The sequence below is a fragment of the Tachysurus vachellii genome, chromosome 21, assembly GCF_030014155.1.
Source record: "Tachysurus vachellii isolate PV-2020 chromosome 21, HZAU_Pvac_v1, whole genome shotgun sequence".
NCBI classification, from domain to species: domain Eukaryota; kingdom Metazoa; phylum Chordata; class Actinopteri; order Siluriformes; family Bagridae; genus Tachysurus; species Tachysurus vachellii.
In genome coordinates this window covers 14,289,247-14,314,872 of record NC_083480.1, presented here as the reverse complement: position 1 = coordinate 14,314,872, position 25,626 = coordinate 14,289,247, and the positions used below count along the sequence as shown (strand labels likewise).

The 25,626-nt window shown below is 37.9% G+C and overlaps 1 protein-coding gene across 2 annotated transcripts in view; it reads right to left on the bottom strand.

Annotated features, from left to right (window-relative positions):
* Nucleotides 1-69: 69 nt before the first annotated feature.
* The window catches only part of s1pr2 (sphingosine-1-phosphate receptor 2), a 28,868-nt gene continuing 3,311 nt past the window's right edge, over nt 70-25,626 (bottom strand). For both annotated transcript variants that reach the window (XM_060897568.1, XM_060897569.1), the window contains exon 2: nt 70-3,129. In XM_060897568.1, coding sequence (XP_060753551.1) covers nt 1,944-3,041 — 1,098 coding nt within the window. In that variant the 5' untranslated portion in view covers nt 3,042-3,129 and the 3' untranslated portion in view covers nt 70-1,943. The remainder of the gene's footprint in view (nt 3,130-25,626) is intronic.

Below are 25,626 nucleotides of genomic sequence, written 5' to 3'. Positions count from 1 at the left end.
AACATCAAAACAACATTATATTAAAACTAACTTTTTACGACGTTAAATATAAAAAGACATGAATAGGCATTTGCATTTTGTATCTAATTTATTTCATATAAAAGTAATGAACAAAAAACGTTTATGTACCAATATTAGTGTTTAGGATTGTACCGATTTAACACAGGTAGCTTGCTACTAGACACACAATGCTATTGCACACAGGACATTTCATACATATACACATATTAGACATAAATACAATACATACATTGTCATAAATGCATAATACAAAACTTTTTTTACACAGGGTTTTACACATAATGGAAGTTATAGGCATGCTTGAACAGTCTTCATATAAAAAAAAAGCAAAATAAAAAGGCAAAAATAATTTTTTAATGATTTTGGAAGAGCTGCCAAAGTGCTTTCTCTGATTATCAACAAAGGAAAAGACAGCAAGACATTTTGGGATCAAATTGTTGTGTTTGTTTGCTTGAGTGGTATGTAAGAATAATAATGAAAGATGAGGTCAGTCCTGAACAACAGGAAGTACCATAGGAAACACTGAACTTCCTGTCAATGCAGGAAGTGTGGATTCAGGCAGAGTTATTAGCCTCTGACCTTTGACATAAGAGCGCAGCCTCCTCCCCCTCATCTGCCAGAAGTGTGTGCGTTTAGAGGCCAAGACACAAAACAACAATAAAAAAGTGGTTGCCTGTTTATTAAATTTTATCCCAACGTCACGAATTTCCGTCTCCACAACCCATTGTGTATCATCAGAGAGTTAACATGTGTTGATCACTTTCAAGGCTTCACAGCGACCCTATTCCTCTTTATTGTCTCAGACAGCTCAATACTCAACAAGACGAAAACAATCAGTGTTCGGTAATACTGTCACAAGGAGAAGCATTTTGCTCCAAACACTTCATGCATACATTCAGTTTCAGGAGAGCACAAAAACAGAAAGCACACGCTGCTGCAGCGACGCTACAACATTGTCAAGACAAGTCCAAGAGATTACTGCAGGCTGGGTGAAACATGTCTGTGCCATTTCGCTTAAGGAAATGTACTTTCTGTTTGTGACTTCCATAAAAGAAACACTTAATCGTTAAAAAAAAAAAATCACATATACACACATACAGTACACACACATGTACACACACAAGTACAGAGACAAACAGAAGCAAAGGCCAGAGAGGCTGAGAGAAAAAAGGTTAATGATGAAATTGTACATGAATACACCATAGATTAGTTTGTACACAGGTTTTGCCATGCAATATAATGAAATGTAGTACGCTGTTTTTATTGTAGTTAATTAAAGGGAATATAATGGAATACATAACATGGTTTTGCATCCATGGCTCATGAGGAGTGCACTATGGAGTGTAACTATTCAGTACCTCCCTTTTCTTTGTGAATCAGGTGTCCTAAGTCAAGCCGAGACTCAGCTTTCTACGTTCATGCAACATTGCCTTTGTTAGTTTGAATGACTCACAAGTCAGTAACAAATACAATCACAGATATGCTTGAAAGTGCATTATCTTAGACTTTGATAAAAAAATCAAAAACTTTTTTTTGGTCACTGCCAGTCAACTAAATATGACATGGTGAGTAATAACGGTATCAAAACAAGTAAAAAATCATTCAGTGGAAATCATAAATCTTTGAGAAAAAAAATAACTAAACAGAAAAAGTACATGAACTGTGTCCATACCACAATTCCAATACTTGATTTTAGCTCTTAAGAGTCAATAAAAAGTGGTTAAAAATTCACACAGGTCTGAGTGCTTTATAAAAACTCACACGCAAAACCTTTGTCACCACTTGTTTGCACAATTCAGCTATGGCAGAATGAGTTTTACGGGTGCATTTAGCTTGCGTGCCAAATCTGCAAACACAAATACCTCAACGTCCTTCCAGAGCTAAACCCACACAAACCTATACCGATGCAGCATCGATAAAGCTCAAACACAGGTTGTGCAGTCCTGCATGATGGGAGTGGTCTGATGTTCATGTTTGCTGGTGCAGTGGTCCATTGAGCTTGAGCTCTTGAGCTGCATTAAGCAGCGTTCTGCAGGTCGGCCACTCTGGAGGAGCCCCCAGCAACACAGCACGCGTAGGAACTCTCGCCGCATGTCCTTACTGCGCAGCGTGTAGATCAGCGGGTTCAGTGCAGAGTTCAAGGTGGCAATCCCAAAAAAAATGTCAGCGTTGTTGAGGATGGGGCAGGAGGACATCTGGCACGAGGTATCAAGGAGCAGGATGCTGAAGGCCGGCAGCCAGCACACAATAAACACGCCCAGGACGATAGTGACAGTCTTGAGCAGGGCATAGGAAGCCGTGTTAGTGGTTTCCTGGTGGCTAGAACGGACGATAAGGTAGATACGGACATATAGGATCACGATGGAGAGCAAGATGACACTGAAGATGGTCACCACAAAGCAGATGTATCGGCTAGAGTTGAGAGGCAGGACAGCCGAGCACTCGCTCAGATTGTTGATGCAGTTCCAACCTAAAATGGGAAGTCCTCCAAGCAGGATCGAGGTGACCCAGCATGCTCCTATAAGCAGGAACATGCGGCAGGTCTTATTGGAGCCGTAAACCTTGACTTTAGTTATGGCAATGTATCGCTCTATAGCAATAGCGAGCAGACTGAACACCGATGCAGACAATGCAATAAAAACAGTCCCTTCTCTTATGAACCACTGCACAGGCATTAGCTGAAAAGTCTTTGGGCCTGATAGAAATATATTGGCGACGTAAGCCGAGCCGGCCAACAGATCCGAGAACGCTAGATTCCCAATGAAGAAGAACATGGCTGAGTGAAACTTTTTGTTTCGGAAAACAGCAATGAGCACTAGGAGGTTTTCCAGAATTATGATGCTGCAGATGATAATGAAAACGATGTTGAGGAAGCTGAACCCGTCTTTCGTTTTTAAACGATCTCTTAAGTTCTGCTCACTCAAATTCTTGGCACAGATATAGTGCACTCTGATGAGGGTTGAGTTGTAGTACTGAGAGTACTTGCTCTTTGTGTGGTCATTATAGCAATTGGTTTCCATAGTCTCTGCTGACGTTCACCCAGTTGTCTGTCTAAGATTTTAAGCCTGCAGTCATGTCTCAGTGGCCCAGGAGGTCCCTCTGTGTTGCCTGTAGAATAACACAAGAGTACAGAAAATGAACAAACATATAGCAACAAATGAAGCAAAATTTAAACCAGTTTGTTGCTTGAAAGCTGTTCTCACTGTAGTCATTTCTATAGTAACAACTTATTTCCTGGGACTTGTTTAGACACCTCAAATAATCTAACACTAACTGTAAAAAGCTAAAAAAAAAAAAACCCTGTCAATTAACAAAAAAAAGTGTAAACATGATGAACTTTACAGTAAGAAGTAATTTATTTAACATTTATGGAAGGAGGAAGTCTCTGCTGCCAGTGCTTGTAACAGTTAGTGAGTGTAGCTGCTACCATAACTGATAACAGCGTTGAGCTTAATGTGTTCAACATCAGATGAAGAATTGAAGCCTTTATTTTGTCACATTTACATTACAGCATAGCGAAATTCTTTCTTCACATATCCCAACTTTAGAGGTTGGGGTCAGAGCAAAGGGTCAGCCATGATACAGCACCACTGGAGCAGAGAGGGTTAAGGGCCTTGATCAAAAGCCCAACAGTGGCAGCTTGGCAGTGCTAGGGCTTGAACCCTGATCTTCCAATCACCAATCCAGAGCTTTATCCACTTGAGCCATCACTGCCCGATCATTAAAACAATCCAAATTTTAAATTAAATAAATATAATTGCTGTGGTTACTTTGGGGTGATTATTTTCCTTCAGCTGCACATGCCACTTCCTTTCTAAATAAGGTCATATTTGAATGGTTTCCAAATAAACCACACTTTAATATATGAGATATTGTTTAAATGCATTTTCACATTCCATCCTGATTGATGCTGTAAATGGATGTGTTTAACAGACATGATGTTTAGCAAGTATGATGGATTCTTAGTTCATTTGTTGCAGACTTTTGTGGATCACACACATGTTGGTGAATCAAAAATAGCTCCAGAGGAGCGTTGGAATTTCCCCTTAGAGAAAACATCTACCATGCCAAAACCCATGCTACACACACACACACACACACACAAACACACACTGTGCTAATACATTACTTGTCACAGATTGATCTTCAAACCCACCCACATGTTGTAGGTAGAATAGGAAAATCAAAGCTGACATGACGTATGAAGAAATCTGTGGTGAAAGTGTGAAAAAGAGAGGCAAAAAAAAAACATACTTTGTGTTGAAAAAAAGGAGATGAATAATAGATTAGAACACTAATAAATTACAAACTTTCCTCTAGTCAGAAATCCCCATTTTCTGGAGATGAGTAGAGAAACAAGGTGACAGACAGAAACAAGACACCTAACACAAGGTACAAGAAAATGTCAGTAGACCTAATCAGGTTTCATCTTTATTTCCTCCCACATCGTTTGCTGACACTCCACATCTCGCCTCTCTGTCAATTTAATGCTCATTTCTTACAATGGAGAAACAAACAGAACACAGCAAATCTGCGAACAACAAATTAACAGTGCTACGGTCAAGACGTTTTACACACCCTATCTTAACTCCTTAATCTTTCCCGAATAAACACTGCTGTTATCTGGCTTATTTGTCTGCTATCTAATCTCGCCTGTATCTATCATTTGAGCAAACGTTAGTGTACCTACATAATCAACTTCCCCCTCATGTTAACCACTGGATTTGAATATCAAACTGGATCATTTGAATATTTCTCTAATGAGCAAATAAAAATAACGTCTTTTTAACTGATCACTGTGAACATATAGGTGGGTGAATCAGCATGGAACTTTCATGGAATAATCATAAAATAGGTCCATAATCACACACCCACTTGTTATCAAACATCAAGTTAATAACATCTAATCAAATTTAGAGAATAGGGATGCTCAAGCGCTGAAATATTTGTAACGGTACTTGAAAAACTTTAGGTTATAATTGACCAACAGGAAAGTGTCCCTGTAGTGAGAAGAGGCCAACCCTGTGAAGATCCTGAGGCACCGAGAGATGTACTGTACCAGCTCCAGTTGGATTCCGCTTCATGAGGATTTCAGGCATTTAAAGAGAAGATGCCAACTCCATGTGGTCTCTGAGGAACACATCCTCTTAATCAATACACAATTGTAAGACTGTATATGACTGGATATTCATAATAACACACTCCGCTGTTTATAACAGTTTCTAATCACACCCTCCAGTGCCACCCACATGAGGATGAGGTTCCCTTTTAAGTCTGGTTCCTCTCAAGGTTTCTTCCGCTTCCATCTAAGGAAATTTCTTTCTTGTCACAATCACCTCAGTCACCTCAGGCTTGTTCATTGGGGATAAATACAAACACATTTAAATATAAGTCTAATATTAATCTTGAAATTTTGCAAAATATTAATCTTTGAATAATAATAAACATTTTGTACTATATTTCTTAAGTAAGACAGTTCGAATAAAACGTAAATGAATTGAATTGAGAGTCAAAATAATCAAGTTATTGAAAAGTTATATAAAAACAGAATAATTATTTTAGAAAGCTTATTTAACATTAACTGGTTGTATTTGATGTCATCTCAATTTTGTCCAATAAAGAATTCTAATTTATTTTCAGTTCTATTTCAATGTATTTATTTGTTTTTATTCAGGCAATTAAATAAAAAAAAGATTCTTTTTAATTTTTTTAAATAAAAAATTATTTTTCAGGCCAGTGTGTCTTGATCAACAGTTACAATTTCACCCAAAAGAATTTATGTGTTGTTTTATATAAAATGACTTATTTATAATGAATGAAATATTGTGAAATTACTTTAAAGAAACTTATTATAGCTACTGTAAGGTCAGTGATTCAGACTGACACAAGAAGAGTGTAGTAAATACAGTTTGAGTGTAGAAAATGAAACACATTGCTGTCGTCAATTCTCATCTCACTTCTCTTCTGAGCGCACACTTCCCAAAAGCAGTGTGCTTTACATTATTTCAGTTGTTCGTAGGCAAAATGAAAAATCCAGAACAAACGTCATATCGGTTTGTAATTTATTATGTACAAATCATTTCTTTAGATAATTTGATGTCAGAAACAACAATGTGAAAAGGAATTTCCTAAAATATTCCAATATTTGTTAATAAAAAACACGTGGGATGTTCCGTTATAGGAAAATAATCAAGGATCAAGTGGTGTAATAAAGCTGAGCTCCTGATGTGGAATAATTCCAAATAACTGTGAGATACCCTGAAACGTTTCTTCCAATTCCACCAAAGGACGTTTTTTTTATTTATTATTTATTTATTTATTTTAAAGAGAATGACCGTTTTTATCCATTTATAGTTGCGATTAATGTTACAGAACATCTGTGAAATTTATGACTGACATTATAACTAGAAATGACATTCCTTTCCTATTTTTTCTGTATCTCTTATAGTTAATAAGACAAAAAAACTGCAGTTTATGTTACTTAAGAAACCATAAAGTCGTCTGTCCTAAAAACGTATCTGTGCTGGAGAACAAAGTTTTTCTTTTACCTTGGACTTTAACGAAGCGTTGGACACCTCTGGAGATGTCTTTCATTAATTTTAAAGTATTCTTCTTATAGGAACAATCAACACATCTCTGTGTAAGCTGTTATTATAGAAACCTGTGCTGTGGGAAGGTACTGTTTGCTAGCTTGCATGGTAAGATTTTAATCAACAACTTCTGATATGATCGGCTTTGAGAATTCTGCAGTGCTTTGGTGTAGTGCATATTGTTTTAAAGTATAAGTCAATAGTCCTGCATGCACAGCAGGTCTTTACTGAGCGGAGCTTGCTGCAGAGACGAAGAATGGCATCTTCACACAGGAAAGACAGGAATCTTAGACATCTGCATAACACACACACATGCACATGTCGCATACCAACATGAATGCTAACCTGTCAAACACACAAATATACGCACACACACATACACACACACTTAACTAAAGTAAGCAGACTATGACACATGGTTCAAGTATTGACAAACAGACAAAAAGGTGCAGCTGCGTTCGGATCTGTCGCACATCTGCAGCCCAGAGTCACTGCAACTATTTCCTCAAAATTAAACAATGGACAATGGTCTACTTCTGCATCCAGCACAGCTCGATGTAAACACTTTCGTAAAGGGATCTCAATCCCCCATTAATCATTAATGATGTGCTGATGACTTTTACACCCTCTCTTTTAACGTTATCAAAGGTAAGAACTTTAAATAAGGGCACACACTGAGAAGAAAAGCAAATTGCTAGACAACAGTTTAGGCAACTAATAGTTATGAATAACTAAATAAAATAAAATGGAGGAAATAAGCAAACTTTCCTCAGTGTTTGAAATTGAGTTGAGGTTCGTTTAGCATTTAAAAATCTGGTTCAACTACATGTGAATTTGGATTCATAAAGTCCTCTCTTCACTTATCAGTAAGTGTACACTCTTCCTTCTGGCAATATACAGAATCCACATAGAGACCAATAGAGAACGACTTATTGACTTGATTGATGCTGGTTCACTAGGTCACAGTCTAAGATTACTCAGTTCTGAGGTAAAATTGTAAGAAAAGCAGACAAATAACACGTTTTAATTTAAGTATGTCGATAAACTGTGGTCCGGATGTGGTTCCAGCTAAAGCAAATACTTTGTCCACACTGATAAATAGTCCAGTCACTCAAGTCTAGTAAATGTAAATGGTTTTGCTGAAAGCAGCAAATTGGAGCAAGAAAAAAAAAATAGCTACAGGGTTATAAAGAAGGTTTTAGAGAATGTTTTCAAAAAAAAAACAAGTAGGTGTTAATTCTTCGCTTCAAGTTTATAACAGTTGTGTTTCATCTGTTCAGAGTCTCCAAGAGATAAATGAAATAATCACTAGTATTTTAGCCAGTTGCTTATTCAAGTCGCTTATTCAAACCTTTGTAAGATAGGAATTTCCTTGTAAATAAACTGATTAATGTTTAAGCGATGTATCTTCTTTAGTTCAATGAATTAAAATGTACAACTTTCTAGCCGTACATGATATCTTTGCAAATTGTGGTTTGAATTATATATATTATTCAGTGTATTTAATCAGGTCAGTGGAGTGGGGTTTGTTTCTCACAACCACAGGTGAATGCTGATCATTAAGAAAAAAAAAAAGCATGTGATATGCAAACAGTTAAGTAGTTTGGCAATGCTGTTGCTCAGCAACCATTTTTATTTTGTTTTAAACCAATACACATGAACTGATTTCACCAGGCTTCTGAGATGTTTCATTTTCATACCTTATATTTGGAACTGTTTTGCTCTCATTTCCATGGCCTCCAGATATACAGCGAGATATACACTGTGTTCAGTGAACCTTAACCACAGGCGTACTAACTTGTGGCCTTGACACTACTGTGGAGACACAACTCAGAGCTTTGACAGCGTGTGAAACCTGATGGGCTGGTTTGGGTGCGGGGCTGCTGACATCCCCCGCTTTGAGAAAAAAGACCCCAAACCACACAAACATACAAACACGCACACACATTTTATTGATGGCTAATTTCGATGGGTACCTGTGACCAGTGACAATAAATGCTACTACTACTACTACACATACTCACTCACACACATGCAAACACACACAAACACACACACACACGCATCCACACACACAAACACGCACTCCTAACATCTCTATCTGAATGATGTTTTGTAACTGTATCTGTTACTCACTTCTACTTTGTAACATGTGCTTACGTCAATGGCTGCCAGTGTTTTCTAGTTTTTATCGTAATAAAGCTCTTGATCTCAATGACACCACATGTATGTAGTAATAATGGCAAATAACAGAATTGCAAAGGACTCACAAAGAAACGATTTATTCATTTTTCCTTTTCAAATTTGCAAACGTCTTGATCTTGGGTTGCGTGCGTGAGTTAAAACCTGCCACCAGAGCTATAAAAAGGCCAAAGGAAGTTAGCGTGCTGACAGAACTAACATCCTGTTTAACTGCAGAAGAGAAAAAGAGCATGTGTGTAGGTGTGTGTGTGTGTCTGTGTGCATGTGCGTGGATGTGTGTGTGTGAGAGAGAGAGAGAGAGAGAGAGAGAGAGACAGAGAGAGAGAGAGAGAGAGAGAGAGAGAGAGAGAGAGAGAGAGAGAGAGGACACTCTTTTTAGAGGCTTCCAGGACAGGAAGCTAATTTCAACAGAAGAAAAAAAAGCACTAGAGAAAAAGCTAGCAGGTAGAAAAACCACATCATGGCAGACTTTTGCACTTTGTGGTCTGTTCCCTGTGCTACTGATTTTTGAGAATTGAGAATGTGAGCCAAACTGGCACCATGTTACGTAATGCACAGCTACAGCACAGAAACCGTATTTGTGTTACCTATTATCATGACTGAGTCCAACAAGTCGTGAAACCTGAATCGTGGCCTCAATATGGACGCTGCTTTACACACAGGCTCCTGACAACTGCACAAAAGCTTTGGGTAATTATTACTTAGCAACACCTGATAGCCTTAATTATCACCTTCATGAGTAAAAGTGAGAAACTAAAGCACGTATGCAGCATTTTATAAAAGTAAAAGCCACAACAAGGCATCAAACACACTGGCATACATAAAAAAATGTAATCATTACTGCGCTATTCCTGACCACACGCTGATTCACATCTTCTTGAGCAGGCAACAATTAATTATTACTCACTGGACTAGCTCTGATGAAACACCAAATGGATAAAGGCCTTGGATAAAATCTTAAGCTATGTTTAAATGTATTAAAAATGCATTTGATTATTATACTGACACAGATCATGTCACAAAAATGGTAAAGGTATAAACACAAACCACGCCACTAACTCTAACCCATACTGTATAACATTTCACACAAATACTGCCTGTGTAGTTCTGCATGTACGTGTGTTTTCACCACCTACAAAAACGTGCCTTTAGGTGAACTGGCTTTGAGAAATTGCTCCTAGAGAATGTTTGACTGTGTGTCTGCACGGTGCTCGTCGATAAACTGTCGTCCAAACATTTAAGCTCAGATCCATGTGACCCTGACGATGAAAAAGCATGCACTGAAAATGAATGAATGAATGAATGCTATACAATAAAATATCATTAGTGCAATTAGGCCTTGATGCCCGATGACGCCTGAGATAGGCACAGGCTCCCCGTGACCCGAGGTAGTTCGGATAAGCGGTAGAAAATGAATGAATGAATCCAAAGACACAGTAAGACTAGTAGGTGTTAATGTGAGAGTTATTACAGCAAAGAAACCAGTACATGTATGCTAACAATCATGTCAATGATGTACTTTAAAAATGATTTATTTTAAATACACTGTGTAGATTTCACCGTACGTTTCAGATAGAAAAATAATCCCCATCACTTTTTGAATCTTTGATAAATAGTGTTGAAAAAGATTAACCATAAATCATATTTTAACAAACAATATTTACTAATTTCCTAGAACAATATTAGGAGAAATTGTGTCATCTAGACATACTGTGATTTTAACATTTTAAAGTAGAATCACTTGAATGAAGCAATGATTTTTTTTCATTCGCCTCTGAACATTTTAATCTGAAAGTACAAATAATGTGAAGTCATTTCTGGCAGCACTAATCTGTGAGCATGTGCATGTGCGTACATGCATATGGTTAAGTCGGGCCTTCCTCCTACTCAGCCGTCTCTGTACAACATGTGGTTGCGTAATGACTTCTCTCACGCTAATGGGCCTGTCAGTGTGTGCTGTTTCAGCTCTTTAGGGTGTGAAAAGTCAACCTTCATCCTTCTTCTATACTTTACTTACCCATATCATCACGTCCACATCCTTTTCACCTCACTGACTTTGAAAAGCCACAAAGCTCAGCACGACTGCTGTCACATACAGTATGCAGCAATACATATAAAAGAACAAGCGGCCACAAATCTCATACACAGAAAAGATTTAGCACCATGGAACCTGAGATTTATATCCTGACTCCAAACAAGAGACTATGTTACAAAGAAGAATGTAACAGAAGCATGAAGCAGCTAAAAACTGAGCTTTCATAGATAGTACACTGTCAGAGGAAATACTATTGATTCAATCTACGTAATGTAGCAGATAAGGGAGCTGAGAAGAGCATGAGAGAGAGAGAGAGAGAGAGGGAGAGAGAGAGAGAGAGAGAGAGAGAGAGAGAGAGAGGCACGGGAAGCAGAGAAAAAAAATTCCATGTGAAGGACAAGGCCATAGAGGGAGTCATGAGTGAATCTGTATGACTTCAGCTGAGCTGATAGACCGCAGTGCTCTCAAGCTCCAAGGCCATAACACTCCTGATCACACTATCAGGCCACTGTCATTCATTCACACCTCTCTACTGACCTGCCCCAAATACTTTCCCTCACTTACACAATACTATATATATACTATATATATATATATATATAAAACTAGTGATGCACAATATATTGTTTGCATTGTACCGATCTAATATTGCCAAAGCTTGAGCACACTAATGATTATAATGACCTTTCATTTTCTGCTGACATGCATGAGGTTTTTTTTCCAGGTTTTGATTAAGCCTAATTCAGAGATAAGGAGAAATCTGAATAAAACAATGTAGACCAGTTGTTTATGTCAGTGTTACAAAATACATCAGTTTTACACAACAGCTTTGTTGAATTCTCTGAAAATGTTTTTTTTTTTGCTTTTCTATATCAGCAACTTTGACAGCTGTTCTAAGAAAGAACTGTTTGCATAGGAACTGCACACACACACATACACACGCGCACCCACACATATAAATATAGTCTTCAGTGTCAGCACCAGTGCTTTGTAACAGTAAGCATTTTCTTTAAGATGTTGAGCTTTGGGGTTTCTTTGCACCTTGAAATGTGAGCGGTAACAGGAACAAACTTGAAACTTATAGCTAAACTGATTAAAAAAAGCATTCTGAATATGATCTCATTGGACAGTTACTATAGTATAAGAGAAACAAAGCACTTCAGGATGTCCTGTGCTGGAAATGAATCAACATCATAGTAATGTGGTTATAGTGTGGATTTTCCATCGTGCTGCATCACACCACCCCGTTTCAGACTATATTAATTGTTTTATTCCTTTATGTACAATTAGGAACCTTGCAGTCTCATTGTGTAGCAAATGAAATATTCAAGGTTTGTCTACAGCATCATAATAACATTTTAACTCATACGAGAGAATACAGGCTTGGTATTGGGTCAAAAATTATATGTTTGTATGCAGGTAAATTGTGTTTTCAATCATATACAAATAAAATGTGATTAATGGGAACAGTTCATACCTAATCTAACATATACAGAGTTTCCCAAAAGCCTCACACACATTTCAGCAAATGTTATTTACAATGCATCCTCTACATGACTGCCATTTTTTTCTACACACACACACACACACAGACTCACAAGCGACTCAACTTCCTATAGTTTCCACTTCTGCACATTCTGAACTATTATACAGTTAATGTCTATATTCATATTCTCTTCATTATTTTTTCTAGTTTTATGTTTATACTCATAGTTTTCACAGCTTATAGATTCTTTATATTTATTCCTTTGTGCCTCATTACTATGCCCCAGTGCAACAGGACAAATCTCTTGTACATGTTTACCCACAGTAAATGGCGATAAAGGTGAATCTGAGTCAGTCATCAAAAGAGATCTGGAGCCTGGGTTGAAAAAAAAAAATAAAGGTGAGAAGTTATAGAGACAGGACGTGTGCAGGGAAATAAATGCATAACAAGCACAGCAAATTGGCCACAGAATGAGTTGTTTAGCTCAGTGTCTCTTTCCCATCCGCTGTGTTCGTCTAGCACTCTTAGCAGAGCAGAAACTGCTGCATATCTAATTTTGTTCATTATCAATACACACATGCACGCACGCACACACACACACGCACACACACACACACACACACACACACACACACACACACACACACACACACACGAACACACACACCATCTCACATGATGGCTGTACATGGACTAGCCTTGATGCAATAGGCTAAATGAAGCAGCTTTCTGTCATGACCTTTAACCTTCGGCTATTTATATCAGGCCACGAGAGAAGAGTTCAGATAGTATAAAGGTTTGAAGTGAGTGCTCTTTCACTTCTGCCTGACTGACGCCATACTGGGGCCACGGTTAGACATCAGCAAGTGCGTTTAAATGCTCACTAATAATACATTAGGCCTACATATCTGATTTCAGCAGTCGCCATTGTTCAAACGTTCATTAAACAACACACTGGGTCATCTGATATCCAATTTTGGCTATTATTGAATTTCAAGACACCTGGATTTTAGTTCAGTAATCAGATTATTAAGTATTCCAGTAATCTGATATATTCTGCTCTTCCTAGTCTGCTAATGCACACTAGATGCTAGGCACTCTGTGGCGTGATACCTGGACTCAACAGAAGTTTGTGTAGGACTTAAAAAGAGTCTTTATACAGTATATATTTGATCAATACAATTGGATTGGATGCTTGTACTTCCATACGTTGGGTTCCCAAATTGAGATATAAATTTTTGTACGCTGTGATACAAGTGAGCTCTTTCACAACAACATATAACCCAGTCTCACGGCAGTTCGTGACATAGACACGAAATTTAATCTATTGATTCGTGTTCGTGGACACGAATTTCCTTTTTTTTTTGTGTCACTCAGCACGACTTTCAATCTAATGTATTTCAATAGGAAGCATCTTTCGCTAAAACTACCCGATGACCCACCGCCGATTCTCTTTTAATGATGTCCTCATCTTTCTTCAAACACAAACACGAAAGTGTGCTTGATAATTCAGTACGATGTCACACGATACGATGTCATGACTATGACTGTGTCACGATCTGCCGTGAGACTGGGTTGCGACGTATAGTCATAAACCTTGAGAAAGATAAATCACAGCATCACAGCTGAACGTTTTATGTGCTTTATTAGAAAAACACTAAAAGTTAATGGCTGTAATATTCAGATGTTTACTGACTGAGGTTTAATAGCGTTCAATGAAGCTGTGGAGAAAGTTTCAAAAGTTTCAAAAGAAAAATTTCAGAATAGAAAGGTGTGTTTGTGTGTGTGTGTTTATTCAAAGCAACTACTTAAATAGATTATCATGACCTTGTATAGAAACCTATGGACTGGTATGTTGCAGTCCCTCCAGGATTCTGTGGTGATTTGTGTGATTGTTCCCAAAAAAGCTTGATTTTGCTGCATCTTTTTCAAATATTTGTGAAACAACTTTCAGAAAACGACTCAAACTGGCAAATTCGCAAGCAAATGATTCTTCATTTAAAACACCTACCAGTAAAGACACAAAACTTAGGTAACGACTGTCCATGACAGCTGTACTCATATTCGACAAACATTAATGGAAGAGGGCTTTGTCTCAATGCGTGCTGTCGTGACGATCTCACATGACACCTTTCGGGCCGAATCTTCGACAAATCTGTGCTAGTTTTACAAAATCTCAAAGCTTCTTTGAATATCAGACATCCTGGAGGGACTGAGTTGCAAATTACGCACCGAGGTTCACATATTTCACGAGAAAAACCATGTTGAGAAAAACAAGGTGAGAGTTGAGGTGTGCGTTCTTTCCACTTCCTTCACAAATTCCTCGAATTAAGCTTTGAATTCTATTGACTACTTATTTAATATTACAGTAAAGCTGGGGTTTGAGAGTGATGAGAGTGATAAAGTATACAGTGAAGCAGATTATTTCATATTTCCTCATTTTATCGTTCTTGTTATCATGCAGGTCTTGCACAAACAGCTGGATATTTAAAGACTGGATGTATAGATGATATTTCATCACTGTGAAACCTTTTAAATGGCAAATTCAGCAAAAATAAAATTCGATTTTTACATCCCAATTTTTTCTTTATTTCTACATACAGGATTGTTTTCAGCATGTAGCAGCTGCTAATTAACCGCAAAGACAGAAGCGATAAAAACCTTGTATATGTTTAGAATAGAACCTGCAAATAAATGGAATTCTGAATAGAAATCTGAGTTTGTTTTGTGTTTATGAAGATAAGTGCACAATAGGCCACTTACTTGGTATTATGGAAAATAAATCAGGAAACTGCAAACAAGCTATAGCGGTACACACGTCTATTTAGAAGTGAATAATCAAACTCTGACTTTTCTCTGTTATTATCAAATTATACAAGTACACGTGGTAAACCTGTGGTTAAGGTGTTAACAGAACGTCAAATCCCGGCACTTCTACACCACCGCTCTTGAGCATCCTGTCTGCTCGGTCGCATCCTGTGTCTCAGCCGTCAGTTATTTTCAGGTAACTGGATGTAAAAGCAGTGTTTCTAAAATTCTCTTCAAGCACTCATTAAACACCATACCGCAATACCTGATATCCAATTAACGCCATTACAGGATCCTCAGTAATCCGGCTATTCTCCGTATACGCTGTTAATCGGATGAATATCTTACCTAACGTGTCACGGCTTGAAGTTTGTTGTTTGAATTTTTTTCAGTTATCTGATTATTCTGTACATTTTTTCTGTACAAGATAATCTGCATGCTATATTTCTCTATTCGTCTCCCGCTGTGCATGTTGTCTATGCATTGCTGCTCTCCTGTGTGTTTCCTGTATTGTGGTGTACTTGGTTTACCGGAACGTTGTTTATCGTTCTCTTTATACACTTGACGTACTTTATTCAGAAGCAGCGTTTTTATAGTATTGTGTATAAACGATATAACGATAAGCTCGGTCCTGATGTGACTTGTGCGTTGGACGATAAAGAGAGAGGAAAAGATGGAGAGAAAGTATCTAGATAATGGGAAATGTAGCAAATAACATCAAGGATATAAGATAGCATTGCTCTTTAACTCTTCTCTTCATTTTTGACATCTCTCATCAGGAGGACATGGCTGAAAGCTAACACACATGCTGATAATACACACAGACTAAAGAGCTGAGCACACGCACTCACACACTCACATACACACACACTCACACAATTCACAGAGTTTAGCTTAGTGATAGCATACTTAAAAAAGGTGTCACTCACTCTCTCCCTGTCACAAACACACACACACACACACACACACACCCACACGCACCCACACACACACACCCACACACACACAATTCACAGAGTTTAGCTTAGTGATAGCATACTTAAAAAAGGTGTCACTCACTCTCTCCCTGTCACAAACACACACACACACACACACACACACCCACACACACCCACACACACACACCCACACACACACAATTCACAGAGTTTAGCTTAGTGATAGCATACTTAAAAAAAGGTGTCACTCACTCTCTCTCTGTCACAAACGCACACACATACACACAAACACACACACACACACACACACACACAAACTCTCTCCCACACACAAAACACATCCTGACAAACTCACATGTACACACATATACAAGCTGAAAATAAGTTATCAGAAACTCAGAAATAAATATTAATATTGCCACCCACACACACACACACTGACAAACACACACCTATGTGTACTATGCAGGCACACACATACACTCATCTTTTAAGGAGAACTGTATAATAATACCTTGGTATTAAGTGTATATTAAGTGTAAGATACCGACAATGTTACTAAACCATTTTTGTTAATTTTACTCTTCATCTTTTTCGGGGTATGTTGAAGTTTCAGTTAAGCCACAATTTCCTCTTAGAGTTGATGGTAAATAAGCGGTACGATAAGTCAGCGCTTTATTCGTGATGTCTTAGACAGACGATTGCAAAACTCTGGACCTACAGCTTTATGTGTGAGTAAAAATCCCCCATTAGCGTTCAAGTAATAAAGAACTAGAGGTTAAAGAATATACATATATAAAACAAAGAGGATTTGAAAGCTTTTTCGAGGATGTGAAAGTGGTCAGAGAATGTCTGTTATAAAGACAAACGGCTGAGATAGTAGAGCATTATCAAGGAATATTTACATCACAATCAGATAGAAAGATGCAGACTTTTAAAGTGGCATCCTTTTTTATTTTTCTGTACATGTGTAGATTAATTGTCAAACCGGTGAAAACTAATTTTTGCACTGGCTTCAGGCTTTCATACGTGAATGCAGGCACACTTGGGCACCCACTTGTGTATTTCTTTTGTGGTTTGTTTATTGCGGTTGTTTTTGTTGTTGCAAGTTTTTGGCATGTTGGTGTAAAGAGACAGGAAAATTGAGACAATGGTGTGTAACGATGGTCAGCAGCCGTGGTGATTGACAGTTCCATTATATGTCTCATGGGATGAGAGGCAGTCAATGCAGTCATTGCACTTCTTCATTCGCTTTTATCTGCTATATCTAGTCTCCATCACACACACACACACACACACTAGACCGACATTAAACCTCATTTCTAAGATCAAAGCCGACAGCAGCAGAAGAAGATCTGTTCTAAACATACCTCCATGCAAGACCTTCACTTCACCCAACACACAATCCCATTAGTTGTAAAGTCACATGACTTCCTTATTTCATGTCTCGTTTTGAGTACGTCTAGACAAGACAAGAGTCGCTTTTGTCTTCAGTACTTTTTCCTTCAGCCAACAAGAACTGAAAGTTCCTTCATACTCATATTGTTGCATTGGTGATTTGACCCTGAGATGCAGAGTACTAACTCTGAGCAACCTTTCAAATTTCTATCAACTGTGACTTTCTCACACTCACACACTCCTACACCCATCGGCACATCCGTTAATAAAGGGCCATGCTTGTTTGACAGCCGTAGACTAGTTCCACTTTGTCTGTATACTCATTCTATTCATGTTTTATAATATTCACCTGCTTTATCAACATGAGACAGAGGAGGAGAGGAAGAGTGTACATCCGGGCGCCCTCATGGTCTGAAAGCACCTAGTTCTACTGAGTGACTGATAACAGCATGAACTATATCTCTTATACTTTGCTGAAAATTGATGCAAAACAAAAACAGCACTCGTTTATCTATTTTAGAAGAGAAAAATGAGTCGAATCCGACGTATTCTTTTTTTTTTACCTTTGCTTGCGTTGACATGTATTCTTAATAAAACAACAAACTTACAAGTCAACAATGATATTCCAGTGAAAATGTGAACCATCGACTTCTTCTCTAGGTTCATCCACTCATGTAAAAACACAGATACACAACATGGACAGTTAGAAAGTTACAAAGCACAAAGACGTGATAGTAAACGTCTTCTCAGAGAAAACGGCACCATGATCCACCACACAGGAGAAAGGATTAAGTTAAACGAATGAATATAGCCTGCTGATTCCTGACCAATCAGAATTGAGAATTCAACAGCGATTTTGGTATAATGAGAATTTTGGACCGTCGCACTAATCCTGCTCTTTAACCTTAAACTCGTGTCATGTAGACAGTATAAAACAGCTGCTTTCGACCAGGGATTTTAACATCATTAAACTTTACGTTACCTTTTTTTTTTTTTACAATTTCTGATCCACGGGTGCTGGAAATTTATGGTTTTAACTAAAATTGTGAGCAAATTGGCAGGAAAGAGATCCCAAAACACATTGTGATAATTATGCTGCTAACAACACAAACAACTTTTTCTCATCTGAGGTTATAGTGTAGTGTTAGCAGTTGTGTTTGTCTCAGATGGTCTACATAACAATTGATCATGTATTCATGTTTTTAAACAGCTTTAATGATTTACACCCAGATGGATCTTTGTGTTGTTAGTGAGTGATACATACCGTGCTCCCCAAAGGAAACTTAAAGGATTTGGGCACCTTTGTGTCCTTCCTGAGAAAAGTCCCCATTATTGCATTTAACTTTCACACTGGGTGTGGTTAGAGCGGGATTCAGTTCATACTACGGATCTGAAAACAGATCAAATTCAGACAGTCCTGCTTTACAGAGACCGGTTTTAACACAAAGAGTATAATAAGACGGCAGATTGAGAACTGTGCAGCTCTCTGTCTGCAGATCTTATCTCTACAGAGCTTTAAATATGTCAGCTGACAACCAGCTGAGTGATACCGGTGAAGAGATTAGACTTCTGAGAAACAGAGTGTGACTGTATAATCAGAACAAGATGATGTATATTAGCATCAGTGTAAAAAACGTGAATCTTTCACTTAGTTAAGCTGCTACTAAATTCCGCATGGACGTCTGTTTAGACGCAACGGTGCTATTTTCTGATAGAGAAAATAGAGACCAAGAACAACAGGAACATCTTGTAACTCTATAAGCTCCCAGCTGGCTTTATTCGAATACTGACCTCAAGTCTTTTTTATTCATTAACTAGTGTAAAGTGTGATCAGGAGCAGGATGCAGAGGAGCGTTCTTTAAATAATTTAGTAGCAAATCATTACCAGTCCATAGCTACGGTCACCTCACATACAGGAAACACAAAAAGATGGAAACGAATGGACTTCACAACTAGGAGCATGAGGGTATAAATAGAAAACTTGAATAATGAGCTAAACAGAGAAAATCTGTACATAAATAGGAAATAAAACCAAGAGCAAAGCCAGTAGTGGACCCACCTTATCATGGTTATTATAGTTATTATTGATTTCTTACTTTTAACAGACTGTTTGGCTAATGACGGCTTTAATGCGTTCTATCAGGAACTGAAAGCTCTATTCCACTAATAGATGAGAACAAATATACTAATTGTACACATTAAATCAATTAAATCTGTACTGACGGGGTCTGTGGAATTTATTTTACAGTTTAGGAGGCCCCTGTCTGCAGAACCCCTGCTGCAAGTTATTTAGCAACAGCAGTTAAAGTAATAGGAACGATATGCACGTAAAAAGAGTGAAGAATGTTAATTCTGGACCCATCAACAGGTCCTGGGAGTTTAACAAAAATGTGAGCAAATGAACCAGCTGGAATTTTTAAAAGGAGCTTAAATATGTTGGAATTTTAACGAATGACTCGCTGTATGTTTAAGAAGCAGCAGAATCCTTTTGTCTAAACCCGTTCACATCAACGCATGTGTATTTTTGGTTCTTATCACTGTGCGTACATCTTATCAGTGACCCATGAGTTTGCCACTGTGAACTTTGGTGTGCACTGCATTCACAAGAAAGCTTTCACACGCACACACACGTATAGAAAAAGTCATTACTCGTATTAATATACAGGTGCGGTTATTTCCACACTGAAACATTTTATTCACAAGCATTAAAACGATTTTATGCAAATCCATTGTAGTCACATCTGGCAACTGCAAAGGCCACATAAAAACATTTCGTAATCTTTAATCTCCTGTTTCAACACGCGACTATGCAGCGATTAGGCCACACAAGTCAACGGCAACAATGTCTCAGAAGAACACAAAACCGAGAGCCTGTTCATTCTCATGTTAAAAAGCACAGGATCCATCTTCAACTGCCCCATGGACATTCATGACTTCTCATTACCATGCGGATGGGTCTAATCCCATCACAGAGGGCTGAGCTGAAAGGACCGTGCTCGACAGAGACACATCAGAAAGAAAGTCTCTTCTCTGGAAAAACCCCCAGCTCTCTCAGGAACGGTTCATGAAACATCCAACTTTTTCTTCTCTTTCTGCAACCCAACAGGAGGGATCTGCACTAGCTTCTCCAGCTGCACAAACAAAAGCATGGAGTAGAAACAATGCACTGAGAAGATGGGAGGAGGGGCACATGCAGACCCACATGTGCCCCCTTTTCCACTTTACCTGCTCAGGCCTTTCTGCACTAAAACCGCTGCAGTTGATCCTCAAAGCCACAGACAGGCTTCAACCACAAACACCAGGGTCAGCTAGAGCGCATGCTAGAGCCACAAATTTATCAGAAAATGCTTTATTCCTTCATACTTCAGCAACTCCAGAGAGAGTTTCCAAGCCTCTTTGTGGCCAGGAAAGTAGAGATCATTATCACAGTGTGGGAAAAAACCAGACGCAAAGCATATTTTTTATGCTAGTGTAAAGATTGCACCTGTTTTTCCTTCCCTCAAACTGCAAAACTGTGGTCACACAGATGGCAAGTTGTCACAGTGCATGATGCTTAACTTTGTAACACAAACCGTTGATTGTTTTGAACATTTTAAACGTTAAAATAGAGAACTGTGAGCATTTGACATTCATTTCTGATGACTCACTCAAAAATATCCAAAAACTAAAAAAGCATGATATTTGAATCCATCTGTGTGGCCCAGTGTGAGACTTTTGTTCCTGTTACGAAATTTAACAGAAGGTCAACCGTTATTTTGTAGTAGACATCAGACTCCCTTCAGTTTCAACACTCTTATCAACTCAAAAAACAGCAAAAAACAACAGAGATCTTCAACCGACATCAGTCACAGTTACAAATTATACACTTACACCCTGAAATATTCAGTTTTATCCTTTTGGTGATTTATCTGATGTTATATGTAGCACCATAAAAAGATGGTGTAAGACAAATACAAGTGGAATCCATTTAGATTTCCCAGAATGTATCCTAAGAACCCTTGTTAGAACACCATGTCTCCATGTATCCTAAGAACACCATGTCTCCAGTTTATTTTAATCCTTCTTCAGTTTGTTCCGGTTTCTTTTAGAGGTGCTCTTGGATGCTTTATATTGCAGTAAAGAGAACGTCTTTTAGCCCCATGTTGTGTTCCAGTTTCTTATCAAATCAAATCAAATTTATTTGTCACATACACATACATACAGGGTACGACATGCAGTGAAATGTTTTATGCAACTGTCCGGTATTAGAATAAAAAGTATAAAAAAAGGCAAAAAAATAAAATAAAATAATAAAATAATAAAAAAGTATAAACTATATAAGTATGCATATAAACTATATAAGTATAAACTATATAAGCATGTATATAAACTATATAAGTATAAACTATATAAGTATGTATATAAACTATATAAGTATAAACTATATAAGTATGTATATAAACTATATAAGTATAAACTATATAAGTATGTATATAAACTATATAAGTATAAACTATATAAGTATGTAAGTATGTATGTATATATTATATAAACTATATAAGTATGTATAATTATGTTATTGGTTAACAGCTACGAAGTACTTCGTATATAATGTAAGGTTGTGCTTCTGTGATTCATTCATTCATTCATTTTCTACCGCTTATCCGAACTACCTCGGGTCACGGGGAGCCTGTGCCTATCTCAGGCGTCATCGGGCATCAAGGCAGGATACACCCTGGATGGAGTGCCAACCCATCGCAGGGCATGCTTCTGTGATAATATTGTTAACGGATCAAGAGCACCTGTTATCATCCCTAAGTTCATATAAAGTTGCGTTGATGCACAGCTTTCTGTTGCTGATTGCACTGTGACCTGTGTTATTCCAGAAGTTCAGTAAACAATGTTAACGAAAATTTTATTTATTTATTTTTTTTAATTTCCAGATGCATTAGCCCAAAACAGCAGCACGACACTATAGAAACACATAAGAAAGTAATTCTCTATTAGATAGTAGAACCAAGCAAAAACATCTGCTCTATCTATTTGTTATAAATGATTAGAATAACACTTCTAACCTTAATTGATTCTCGTGTAATACAGAACCATATAACAAACCTCAAAAAAAAACCCTTAAGGAACCGTTGTTCAATAAAGGGGCTCTTAAGTTTGTTCTTTTTAAGGAATCACTAAGGATTGTATGTAGAAGTCTAGAGCGGGTGTTTCTTTTTTTTTTCAAAGAAGGTTACAACCATAAAACACTTAAAGTATTGAAGATCATAGAGTTCTGCTGATGTTTATATGTTTATTTTGTCCAGTATCTATATCCAAATATCCCTTAACCAACCATTTGTCAACTCTCATGATTCTTTTTGCTTATTCCTTTTGAGAACATTACAACAAGCACTTCATTATCAGTGAAGATTACAAATAGAACCATGGCAGGAAGCCAATATGAACTACAAGATCAAAGTTTATTTTTTCACCACGAATAACTGAACTACTGTAATAATGCCGTGAACTGCAGAGACAGCAGGAGACCATTGAAGGCTCTCCCCTTTTTCTCATGAGTAAAAATGTGTCCTATCCTAAAATGGCGAAAGTTTTTCCTTAGCCGGATCCCTGTTCCGTAAATATTTATAAAGTTTTCCCCATGGTGCCTGGGTTACATCTGTCTGCGGAAGCCAGACAAATTGCCCTGGGTGTCTGTACTGTATACAGCATAAATTTGGGGATGCGTTTTCAATGGTCCCTTTGCTAAATGAGCGTACACTACTGTTTATAAGACAGGCGCGTTAGCTGGACAGCAGGAGACTGATAGGAGAGACTGATAGGAGTGACAGGCCGTTCGTGCGCTTTTGTAAGAAAACGGTGCTTGAGATGAGGCTGTTTCTGGCGTTTTTTTTCTGGAACACACCCATTTCTTGGCACAGACGTTTGAGAGCGCCACGCTGCCGGCTGTGAGTTGTAACTTGCTAAACAGCAGCCTCGCGAAACAGAAGGCGTTTATTTCGCTGCAGCTGCCACACCCATGGAAAAAAGTGTTTCTCAGTCCAGACATGCATGCTGGCTCAAAACCATCAAAGCCTAATGGTTCTTGCACCACTGCTGACAATTAATATCATGTAAAAACGTCCACCGGTTCTGTCAGAGATGATATATCGCGCTGCTGTGCTTTTACAGGTCGCTGCAGCTTCACAGCATATCAATTACCTTTGTGTACTGGACATTGATTACTGTATAACTGCATTATAGGATTTATGTTTCTTTCGTTTCCAAATTTCTCATAGGACTGACTGAGATTTTTGGGCCTGAACAAGATAGTCAGAGAGAGAGAGAGTAAGAGAGAGAGTGAGAGAGAGCGAGAGAGAGAGTGAGAGAGAGTGTGCGGGGAGGTGTGTGTGGGGGGATTTAGCCCCGCCCAATGTCACATGGCTCCGCCTTTAACTTCTCGTGTGGCCAAGCCCAAGAATCCCACACTTCCAGTTCCCACCACTGCACGCCTCCTCCGTTTGTTTATTCTTCCGTTCGCTCGTACATATGTTTATTTATTCGCCTGTTTATTTAGCTTTCTTTCTCATGCACTATTTGAAGGGATTTTTTTTCACGAAAATAAGTGGTTACACCATGTGACTTCGGACAAACCTGATCACAAGAACCAAAGCTCCCTCTTGAACTGTGTGCTTTCAGGGAAAAGTTGAAATGCAGGTTAACAAACGCTTGTGGTCCTTTACAACCACTTTCAGTAACTGTGATTCAGAATGTGACCAGACTGAAAGTGTCTGAATTCTGTGATGTTTTCAGGTTAACTTAAATGCATAGCCTAAGCTTGTCGAATCGACTTCTCGGAAACAGACTACGCACAGCAAGTAACCAACAAATATTTGCCACTGTGTTTACTACTGGTTAATCATTTTTCTTATTTACATTTACATTCACCTTAATCAAACACCATTATCTCAAGTCTGGTGTTGACCCAGTGACACAAATACAGGGAAATCCTTAACAAGAAATCCTTAATTAGTAACCAAACAAGCCGTGAACTACACCCGAAAGTCAGGGTGAGAAGTCCTAACTCTAAGAACTGAAATTAGTTAAGTTAGAACACAGCCATTTAAGGTACAATGCAACTAGTAGTTCATTAATTAATCATTAGGGCTCTAGTTTTGTCATTTAATAAAACAAGTCAGGACATGATGTTGGAGGAGAATAACCACCAACTGTTCTGTTACCACCCAGGCATCATGAGGTTTTATGATCTTACATCATGGTCACAATTTTTATTTATTCCTAAACTATCAATCAGACGTTCCCTCCTGTTACAGTTACATTTAATTTTCTGTTATCGTGCCCAGTACTGTAGATAGAAACACTCCTTCCTGCAACATCCTCTTTTAAACGTACAGCTCTGACACTGGAGACTTCCCAAAACGCTAAAAAAACCTCCTCAGAGAAAATTTCACCAACAATAACACAGTTTTCATAGCGTTAATACTGTATGGAGCATTTACCATTCCCACGTCCGTGCGAAAGAGTTGATAATGATATGGTGATAATGATATAAAAATAATATAATACTGTGATGAATCTTTTTATGAGATGCTGCATTTATCATGCATGATGTGCAACCCTGACTGATTCGTATGGATATTCATAAGTGCTCGCTAATTTTGCCTTATTAATGCTTATTAATCAGATTTCTAAACTTTGTGCCGACTTCAGCCAAACAGCATCGCGATCGAAATATACAGGAAACACATCATACGTGACCTTGATAAACATGAGAACAGTAAGCAATCTTCACATTTGTTATGACATATTTACTTAGTGTAAGAGCTGATACTGTACATGACAAAGAAACAGTATAAATCAAAAAAACTCTGTTTCCTCTGAGGATCAATATAAAGACCATCTAAATCTAAACACTTCAGGTCAAGATAAAATATTTGTTTGTTTCCACAACTGCACTAGTAAATAGTAGCAAGTAGCAAAGTGGCTACTGTTTTATTGTTGTTTTTCAAATCGTAACATGCTAACTGACATATAATCACTACATCCTAATGATTTTTTCCTTGCCGAATGTTTCATCTTGTATTGGGTATATCTACATTGTAAGTACTTAAAGCAGGTTAACACTTTTACTTGAGGAACCTTCATGTAGAACCCTCTAAC